The 11,256-nt window shown below is 39.7% G+C and overlaps 1 protein-coding gene across 1 annotated transcript; it reads left to right on the plus strand.

Annotated features, from left to right (window-relative positions):
• Positions 1 to 210: 210 nt before the first annotated feature.
• Positions 211 to 4,106, plus strand: LOC308217671 (U6 snRNA-associated Sm-like protein LSm5; the record flags this gene model as incomplete). The annotated part of the gene is made up of 5 exons (XM_080610890.1): positions 211 to 256; positions 1,171 to 1,266; positions 1,501 to 1,528; positions 2,178 to 2,250; positions 4,026 to 4,106. 5 exons carry the CDS (start codon positions 211 to 213, stop codon positions 4,056 to 4,058), a joined length of 276 nt encoding a protein of 91 aa, XP_080467016.1. The 3' UTR covers positions 4,059 to 4,106.
• Positions 4,107 to 11,256: the final 7,150 nt, after the last annotated feature.

An 11,256-nucleotide genomic window follows, 5' to 3' on the forward strand; every position in this document is an offset into this window, starting at 1 on the left:
GAAGGAGAAAAAAAAGGGGTTTTCTTTTAAATCTCTGTAACAGACTCGTATGTCGCGACTCTCCCAGTATTTAGGTGAACACGGAGAGAAACACAGATGCTAACGGTCAGAGAGGGAGAGCGATAGCTCTGCTATCCGCTCGTCAAGGCTGCTGGGCCGTCTTCCGCAGGCGGCCCGTCACGGTAGCGCTTAGTCCTGTCTGGATTCAACATGGCGGCCAACGCCACCACCAACCCGTCCCAGCTCCTCCCGCTCGGTAATCTGGGCTGCCGTCGCGACGCTTCCGCGCTTTCGCGGTGTCCGGGCGGAGCGGGGAGGGGGCCCGTCTGCTGACCGGCGGCAGGGAAGGGAGGGAGAGGCTGTTTGCAGGCTCCTTCGGCATGGCGGGAGGTTTGAATGGGATGGCGCGGTGGAAGCGCCTCGCGTCAGGCGGGTGTTTCTTTGCTCAGCCTTGGGCGGGGGGGATCGGTGGGTGTAGAGCGCCGTTTGGGGGCCGCTTAGGGGGTCCTCTGGGCCGTGGCTGGGGACAAGCGCTGGTGCTCGGGTGTCCCCCACTTAAGGAACCGCGCACTGGCGGCAGGAAGGAGCTTTGGCTGGGGGAACGTGTTCCTGCAGCGTTCATCTTGCTGCCTCATGAACTAGTTTATCTGCTAGCAGCAGAGTGTGCGAGTAGACTCTGTAAATATATATTGTTAGTGTATTTTTAGGACAAGAGATAGCGGCCTCAAGCTGCGCCAGGGGAAGTTTAGAGTGCATAGTGGGAAAAATCTCTTTACGGAGAGGGTGATCAGGCATTGGAACAGGCTGCCCGGGGAAGTGGTGGAATCACCGTCCCTGAAAGTGCTCAAAAATCACGTAGATGAGGCCCTCAGTGGCATGGTTTAGTGGTGGTCTTGGCAGTCCTGGGGTAATGGTTATGCTTGATGTCCAGCCTTAAAGGTTTTTTCCAACCTAGTTGATTCTGTGATTTAATCTTTTCCCTAATTTTTTTTGTGTGTTTTGGTTTGAGGTTTTTGTTGTTTTGTTGTGGGTTGTTGGTTTTTTTTTAACCAGTGTCTGTGGCAATCACTTATTTGCCACCACAGTGTCAGGGGGTTTGTCCTAAAAAATGTGCATTCTATAAAATAATCTCTTGTACATGTCAAATCTTTTGTCTGTTTTTATTGACAGAGCTTGTGGACAAATGCATAGGCTCACGCATCCATATTGTGATGAAGAGTGATAAAGAAATCGTTGGAACGCTTCTAGGTTTTGATGACTTTGTCAGTATCCTTTGGTGTAACTGCTTAAGGCCGTCCGCTTTATGCTTTGGCTCAATTCATGTATTGCTTTTGAGAGGTTTGAGTTCACTGGATAGAGCCTTTTTGTCTGGGTTAATTGTGTTATTCTCATATTTTTATTTTATGGATAAAATCACAGTTCAGTGTAAAATGAAAATAGCATTAAATACTTTAAGTTTTTAAATTCTGGGCTTTATTTTCCTTGAAACTGGATTTTCAGATATGGTGTTAGAAGACGTTACAGAGTTGTAAGTACTATTTCTGCCTCTAGTTGCTCTTTAGTGATTTGTTCCCTGAAGATAAATACTGTGCAAGACCTGTAAGCAAAGCGTTCTTATATTTTGGAAATTTGCCAGCTGAACAGTTTATACCTTGCACTTAGAGAGTGATCTATTCCAGCCAGCCATATCATAGAGTAGCTGTTGCGTGATTTATAGTTGTAGTCAGGTTCCTAATTTGTAGCCTTAATTTTGCATGGGTTGTGTGTTGAACTTTCCAGTAGTTTGTTTGTTTGCTTTCACATTTCCTTAAGGTCTGGGCAAAGATTTGAAAAGGTGGCAGACTTAAGAGTGAATATTTATTACTTTTTCAAGCCACATTGTTATTTGAAACCTATTTGGAATATTGGTGGTATTCAAGAAATTGCTGAGATTCAGAAGGTAAAATTGGTATCTTTATGTAGTGAGCAGAAAAGTACCATGGATCTTTTTATTTGCCAGGTAGCTGTCTGTATCCAGGTGGTCAATTTATGAAGATTGTGCTGCAGTGTAGCTAATTTATCTATTAGTTCCAACAAATGCCATTTTAATGCACAGATTTATATCAGTTTTGCAATCAAAACTGTAATTGTTGTCCCTGGTTATGTGTTCTTACTTACTTTTTCTAATGCTACTTCAGTGAGATTACACCTGAGGGCAGAAGAATCACGAAGCTAGACCAGATTTTGCTAAATGGAAATAATATAACAATGGTAAGTTGTCATTGCTAAAAGGCTGCATGCATTTATTTTCTGTACTTGTAAATCGATAAACAGTTGAGTTCCACCACTTCAAGCTGAGCTTTCCAGATAGTTACATGACATAACCTATTTTCAGGTAGCTTTCAGGGCATATATGTATATGAACAGTGCTGGGAAAATGATCTTACTGCTTTTCTTGGTACATGGTACAGTAAACATGAATAGAGCATGGCCCTGAATTTATTTGGGTGAGTAAGTTTCTGGTCTTCAGGTGTGCGAGGGAATTGCTGACATTGTTGTCCACTGTAGGCTGGTTCATGCAGCAGCTTTCAACTCGTGAGCGTTTACAAAAGTATGTAGGATGAAATACATCTACATTTCATCCATTATCTCATGTATAAATATTTTTGCAGAAGTTTGGATGCTTACAAGCTCATCAAGTCTTTTGGCATGTGATGCCCACAGAGCTGTACCTTTTACATGCTCTGAAAAACAAAAATCTGGATGTGTGTTGGGTTATACCAAACTGGAAGCACTGTGATTGATACAAGTGTATTATGTTCTTATGTATGTATAGCAGTACTGAAACAGTAATTGAATATTGTAATTCTGCAATTGCTGAATTCTGCAATTTCCTAAGCACCACAAGGGTAGACCCACAGTAGTTTTTTGCTTGTCTGCGTAAATGGCTAAAAAATCTGGACTTGCTACATAAAGATGTTGCTAATTTTGTGAGAAGAGGAAGTCTGTCTTGAGTCTCTCAGCTCTGTGTAAATGAAGAAGAATCTCCATTTTGCTGTCTTAACCTTCCTTGCACCTCCCTACTGTGTGTGTGAGCAAGTGCCATCTTGACTTAATTTCAAAGCCTTTTTCTGCTTTGGTTATTGTTCTGCATCCTTGAAAGGACTGTGCATGTTCTGACATCTTGTTTGGGGTGAAATTATTATCATCCAGTTAAGCTGGTGGTACAATGCCCTTGAAGCAGAAGCTGGTGACTTAGAGTTCAAATTTTCAGCAAGACATAGATGTGTTTCTATATTAGATCTTGTGTCTCTTCCGGAAACATACCTTCCCACATCAGGAAGACTTTAGACTTTTTTCTTACTTCATTCCCCAAGGCAGTGAAGGTCTTTGTCTTTAGAAGTGCTCAGCTAATTATTAATAATATATAAAAAAGGAAAAGGAATGGTTAAAATTGTTAAAAAAGAATATATAAAAAGTAAAAGGAGTGGTTATCCTCTTTCTTTTTTCCCTTATTAATGTTTTTCCTTTTCTATGGTTCAGTTCTTTACTTTCTTCGCAGGAAAATGCTATCTGTGAAAGGGTTCAGGCTCTTTCTTAGCTTTTGGGCTCTGCTTAACAGTAGAGGTTGGAAAGAGGAAAACAAATTACCAGTATAGCAACAGTCTGGGGAAGAATCAGCAATTAGAGAAATTCTTCATGAGAGGAAGCATATTCTTTGTCTTTAAAAACAAGCTGTAGTGTTTCTAGACAGAATTATCTCCTTGAATTGAATTGAATAACAAAGACAAAATCCAAAATGTCTGTCTAGGATCTCCTTTATGTTTTGTTAAACATTCTTCCTATTTTGGAGATTCTTTTTGGCATGTGCTTCTCTGTCAGCAACTGACTACTTCTGTTTGGACAGGAAGATAATATTGGATCTAAAAATTCCTTTTGTGGTCTACCATAAAGCCTTCATCTGCCAAAGTGTTGTAAAGCAAGAACGTGGGTTTGTAGAACTCAAACCTATGGTACTAACATAAAATTGTCTTCTTCTTTTATAGCTGGTTCCTGGAGGAGAAGGACCTGAAGTATAAATTGGTACAGTGTGTGTACATATATTGTATATATATTCTAAATAGAGCCTGTGGGGTATGGGTGTCAGTGGGGTTTGGTGTGAGTTGGTTGTTGGGTGTTTTATTTACACACTTTTGCAGTTGACATTTGATAAAAGGCAGTGATTTCACTGTCAGGAAAGGTACATTGCTAATGGTAATGCTGACTTTGTAAGTTGAATCATGACGTTTTTGTAAAAAATATACCAATCTGTTCTGAATAAAAGGCTTTCTTTTTGCTAGTCATTGTGTTCTATTATGTAAGTGCACAAGTTGGATAGTTTTGGTTGATGGAATGGAAAAATAATAGTTATTTTTCAGTTTCTGTCAGTCTTCAGTTTTTCTACATCTGTTGTATTTGATTTTGATCCATGCGCATTTGGTTTTGGTCCATGTCCATCTTATGATTCAGATCCTAAGCTGCATCACTTGTTTGAACACAGCTTCAGGCTATGTAACCAGAAACCATGTGTGATTCTCAACAGCCTTTGGTTCTTCTGGCCTTGAGCTTCAGCTCTCTTGCATTTCCACTTGGTAGATGTACTTTTCTTATAGTAAAGGCATTGTAATGGTATTTGGCAAGTGAGGATAGACGGACCAGACCTAATTCATGTTTGGGGGCTTGAGAGGGGCTGGTCTGAAAACTTGTCATTCTTATCTGTGTTGATTTCACTTTCACCACTAAGTGGTGCTGTGTATACTCAATTAAATTGGGAGCTGCCTATACCAGCTTGCATAATTCAGAGTAGTCATTTTAGAGTAGATGTTGTTTTAGCTGCATCTGTTCTTCTGTGATATAAAAACTTGACAAAGATTTGGAACAACTACTACTTTAGGAGAAATTCCATAAAAGAGTTGCTGGGGGGGCATTGTCATGATGGACAAAAATACAACAGATTCTAAACCATTTCCAGTGCAGCTTATGCTTCCACAATACACTACTCAACTGATTCCTAGCTGTAAATGTCTGAAGAATAATCACAGGTGCCTGCTGTTACCCTAGGGATAAGCAGGGTGCATTATGGACTCATAGGGACAGGAAATGCTTTGCCTACCCATCAGCAGAAGTAAGGATAGTTGAAGAGGGCTCAGGAGCAAGAGACTGTAAGAATGTTGCTGTACTAGATCCTTTTTTCTTGTTTTTTTCTGACAGAAGAGATGCCTTCTGCTAACTGGGTCTTACCTCAAAGTACCAGGAGAACTTCTTGCTTTAGCCTGCTAGAGAAGAAAGAGACTCCTTCCTCAGGAGTGTGTGACTTTGGATTCATTTGTTCTGAATCTGCAATTGCAATGTTTAGATTGCACAGTGATGATCTATACCATCAACTCCTTGAATGGATTTTCATTTCTGCCCCCATTTCCTTCTCCATCTTGCTTAAACAAATCCATTAAAAAAAATATATATTGGAATATCATCTGGACTTTATTTTCTATAAATAATTTACTATTTTCATTGGAGCACTTAATAATACACTGGCTAGAAATCTTATGTTGTCTTGGGTTGTTACTGATGATTCCATTAGGGCCCATGCAGGGCATCTCAGGCAGCCACACACTGGAGGTGGAAACGTTATTTATAGCAATTATTTCTACCAGGAAAACCACGTGTAACTATTCCACACATCAATCTTACAGGAACTGTATTCAATCACATGCCCTCATTAGGGAAAACTCTTCCCCTTGGAGATACCCCAACATGTCCTGTGGAGGAAGCTTCCCCCTTATGATGAAATAAGAGAAATGCCTGGTTTACTGATAGAAGTGCAATACACATAGAAACTGGACAGAAACAATGGAGAGAAGTTGCGTATGCTTCAGTTCCAGGTGTTACAGCAAACAGGTGTATTAATAGATAGGTGCAAAGAAAGATTGAGGATTTTGCTTTTCATATGCCCACCTGAAACCACCTGAGAACATTGGTGTGATAGAATTATTGATGATAATATTCTGATAAAAAGGAATTACCTTTTGTCATTCATAAATAGAAAATACTATGGAAAATGCTCTTCTTGTACAGATTTTGAAATGAGTTCACAAAGCTGGTGTAATTAGTGCAGAAAGTTGACAGCGTACGTCTGTTCATTTAAAGAAGATGAACAGTTTGATGCCAGCTCAGTGGGAAGACATAACAGGCCTTTTGCATGTGCCCAAACATGGAACTGGTGGATCAACAGGCAGAGTCAGGCTAGAGACAAATGCCATTGTCAGGAGTGCCCAGTCCAGAGGGTTTATCACTTTAAAAAGTTATGATGGTAATCCTCAAGACCAAGTTGACTGGAAATTGCCTGCACCAGCTAAGCATGAATTGTATCTGAAGATGTACCATTTTAAGCATGCTTTTTTCTTTTTCAGCTGCCTTTATGTCTGGGCGCATCCTTCTTTGAAGCAAGCAACCTCCTCTCCATTTTCCTTTCTCTTCAGACTTCATTTCTGGTTTGCTTTCTACTGTCCACTTTTGACACAATTTTCCTCCTTCTCTTTTCCTGCCTCATTATGAGCAGCTGTGATAAAAGCAAAATAAAGCCCCACTAACAAGATACTTTCAGAACTGAAAAGCTACCCTTATGGCTGCTATGTGCTGTATTATACTAATTTGGCTTGGAAAAGTGTATTTGTAAAGGCACATAGGTGGCAGTTGGCCAGGCCTCAGTGACCCTTGCTTGTGGAGTGTCTTTGAAAATTGTCATAAATGTATTGCTATGGCAATGAATAATCCTCTTGCAAAAGAGGTATATTATTAATAACAGATAATAATACATGCCAGCTGCTGCTGCTCAGCCTCCTTCAGAGTGCTCTCCAAAGTGTCACTCAGGCTTTGCCTAAAACGCTATTGCAACTGTTAATGGCATGGTGATGGTTATGATGCCTGTATAATAACAGTCAAATGGAATTGCTGTCAAGTAGTTTGACGTAGACCTTTCTCTGATGTTTTGATTTAATTTTGCTGATTATATCTATTGCATGAAAAAATCAGCATTATGTTACCAAAAGCAGTTGTGCAAAAGTCTTTGCAGACATATTTCATCTCTTACTGTTTATACATTTTCCTATAAGTATGGATAATACACCCATGGCAGCATAACAGTTTTACATGGAAACAGTACCAAAATTGTGGTATGCTAATGCTACCAAGGTCCACTATAAGGGCAACACAAGCCCTGTGCCTGACTATAGAGTTCTGCACACTGCTGCATTGCACCAACTCTGCTTCTGCAATGTTCTTTTCCCAAAGCAGGGCCAGTAACACTACCTGTACAGCTGCTGCTATTCTCCACAGTGACAAAATGGGTCGAAAGTGAGCCACAACATCTCATTCTCTGTAAGCAGGACTCCTCCTCAGATGGTGGAGGGAAAAAAGGGTTACAGTCAGGTTTGTGTGGGGATAGATGGGGTTATTCCCCCACCACCCATAGGCAGGGAGAAGGAATTCCCATAATCCAGAGTAGCACAAGAGGCAATGAGGTTCTTCAGGTGAAATTTTAGCCTTATCTGGCCCTTCAACTGACCTGTCTGGACAGAAGAATGAAGTACTACCACCCTCAATTACTGCCATCAGTTCAGGGAGATAAGACAAAGATGAAGGCAAGAAATGCAGTGGAGTAAGTGGTGAAAGCTAAGAGCAAATTTTACAATGAAATCAAGGAAGAAAGAAATGGGGGGAAAGAAAGGAAGAAAAATGGAGAAGGAGAGGAAAAATATACTTACCAAATTTATTTTATCTAGACTAGCATACCCGCTACAACATACTTTAGTCACCAAGACATTTGTGAGGTAAGGCTGGTACTATGTGAGAGCAGACTTGGGCTAGATCCTGCTGGAAATCTGACCTGCTCCCTTTGCATGGCTATGACACCACTACAAATAGCAGCCAGTTCCAAAGGAAAAGCAAAAAACCTTCCCCTTTAAATAGTTTTCATCACTTAGTAAGCTCCTGTGATTTGACATGTTTTCGGTAAAACATGATCTGTCTCTATTTAACCTCCATTTATGAATTAAAATTACCATGTTGTTGATACTACAATGATAAAAAAATTAGTCACACTACTGAAGCTGATATGGCTGTCACTTAGATAATCCTGCAAGAAACAATTTCCTGTTATACTTCACTGAAAGAGTTCAATAATTTTCTCTTTCTTGACAAACGTTACTCATAATTCCAGACTGATGAGCATGTCCAAAGTGGGCTCAATCATATTGTTAGGAAGGAAAAATTTTGATGCAAAATTAGCATATGCACAATGTTTGGTTCAGAACCTGCTATGATAAAATCCTCTACAATGTAAGCCAATGCATTAGGCTGTCTTACGCTCCCTGCAAGGCACAGATGACAGACAATATGAGATGCTCGCTAAACAGTAATATAGAATCATAGAATGGTTTGGGTGGAAAGGACCTTATATCACCTAGTTCCAAAACCCTGCCATGGGGATATACACCCTTTGGAAAGAAGAACCCTGCTCCAATATCAGAAGTTTGTAATAGGTTGAACATCAAGCAAAATATATTTACACTAATTCCTCAATGTTTAAATAAGGATCCTTAAAATAAAGTATATTAATCTCTACAAAGGCACACAAAGGCACAGCTTGTGTTGAAAGAAATGGCTGGGACAGACCCTAATTTGCATAGATGCATCTCATGTTACTAGTACAGCCAACATGAGGAACCCTTCTGATTTATCAAATAAATGTTATAATAAGCAAATTGGAGACTTCCTATAGGTAATGGAAAATAGAAGAACTGGGGACTTTCTTGGGGCCCATGGGTTTTACAGCTGCACTACCAGAACTACCTGAGACCAAAACTGGGGTAAGACTGTTTAATTTTGCAAACATCTCTCAAAACAAATAGCTTAAAGACTTAAATAAACCATCAGAAAAAAACACCACTGGTTCATATGTTTTAGGCGAAACTTTCATCCTATTTAAAATGCTACTTGATTTTTATGTAATATGTACGAGCTCTTTGGAGGGGATCTTCGGAGGTCTGAGGTATGCAATCTGGAAGGTTGGTATTTAAGATGGGAAATCAACAATGCTAGGGAAAAACAATTAGTGCTGATGTAAAAAAATAAACTCACAGAATCATAGAATGGTTTGGGTTGGAAGGGATCTTAAAGCTCATCCGGTTCCACCCCTCTTGCTAAGGCCAGGGACACCTTCCACTAGACCACGTTGCTCCAAGCCCTGTTCAACCTGGCCTTGAACACTGCCAGGGATGGGGCAGCCACAGCTTCTCTGGGCAACCCATGCCAGTGCCTTACCACCATCACAGGGAACAACTTCTTCCTAATACCTAATACAAATCTCCCCTTTTTCATTTTAAAGCCATTCCTCCTTGTCCTGACACTACGTTCCTTTGAAAAGTCCTTCTCCAACGTTCTTGTCAGCCCATTTATACACTGGAAGCTGCTGTAAGGTCTCTCTATGTGACTTCTGCAGGCTGAACAAGCTCTGTTAGCCTGTCTCCATAGCAGGGGCGCTTCAGTCCTCAGAGCATCTTTGTGGCCTCCTCTGAACTCGCTCCTACATACTGCATACTACAGAAAGCAACAGCTGTTTTGAACATAGCATTCTTTCTTTAAGCATTTTGGGGGTGATCATTACTCTCACATACATGTCAGAAGAGGCAATATGTCAGAATGGAGTTTCAACAGCTTGTGGCTTGGGAGTTAAAAAACACTGTGATAGAAATTGTGAAACATTGTGACACTTTTCAGTTTGGTTTTAAAAATTAAGGTTATTGTATAGCATTTTCAAATAAAACAATATATTCTGTTTCTTCTGAGTTCTGGATAAGTTAAAAAACCTAAAGAGGATTTTAGGCAGAACATCTTTTTCCTTTTGGCACTCTGTCTATTTAAAAGTAGCAAAAAATGCAAAGCCATTGCATGAATAATTAATACTGAAGTTATCTTGGCCAAGATTTTCAGAAGCAGATTTTTCATTATCTTAGTGCTCTGAATGCAAATGTAAATGCCCTTATGCAGAGTATGCGTCTATGTACACTGGCTATACATTCAGTGGGTTCATAGAAACACAAGCTTTTCAGAGTATTCCCTATATTTGCTACTTAAAAATGTAAAACCTAATGATTAAAAACACAAATAGTATTAAGCAATTACCTAATATTATTATTTTCTGGGCTTTTCACCCCTGTTCATTATGTACAAAATATTTGCTATTTTGGCTTCAGCATTTCTCTTGCCCTGCTAAAGTTTCCTGTCCTCCACAAATCTGTCAAAGTGTGGCTGACAAAGGATGCTAGGGCTGACGAAGAATCTGTGACTAAAAGAGGAGGTTGCTGGGGAAAGAGTTAAAAAATGTGCCTATTGTCTGTCTGAACTGCTCCAACGCAGTGAGATGTCCAGTTCTGAACCAGGTTCATGTTTTGACTGGCTTTGAAATAAAACTGTTTCTCCTCTACCATAGGTTTCAGGACATTTCTAAGAATGTTGTTACTGTGCCTGTTACTATAAGCTGTAAAGCTGCAGGAAAGGAATGCTGCCTACTCATGTTTTGTTCCCCGATGCTGACAATGGATAAATACAGGTTGCTAATTTAAGTTATGTTTTCTGCCTCAAATACTGTATCTGAATCTCTGTATTTATCTTTGGGTGCTTAAGTAATGTTGGAGTAAATCACACAAAAATTAGAGTAGTCATTTCAAATGAGGTATCTAATTTTCAATCTTTCTTTAGTTAATAACTAGTGATTTGATCCTGATTTTCAAATAAATTACTAAATTGCACATAGTGCTCTAATCATTTGGACAAGTAAATGTACTTTATGCACTGTGCAAATTATTTGTTTCAATTATCTGTTGATAGCCAATTAAGGGAGGAAGGGAGGATCTTTGACAAATATAATACACAGTATTTTCTTTAATGATGGAACAGAAAGGCAGAATTAATGAACTACTTTCAATGAACGAATAGTCAACAACATTCTTCCAACTCCATTAACATCAATGTTAAATCCCTTGGGTTTTTGCAGATACTTTTATCAGTGCTTCAGAGCAATCTGCTTGACAGTTACAGTTGTGACCACAGAAACACACCAAACCACAAGTATTTTACTCATATGCACCTTTCTGACTGACTGGCTGGCTTTACCTGCTCACTGTGCCAAAGCCAGATTAGTCAGTAGGACCTGGTGCTACTTCAGCTACTTCTAATTTT

This window comes from Psittacula echo, assembly GCF_963264785.1.
Source record: "Psittacula echo genome assembly, chromosome: 2".
Taxonomy (NCBI): domain Eukaryota; kingdom Metazoa; phylum Chordata; class Aves; order Psittaciformes; family Psittacidae; genus Psittacula; species Psittacula echo.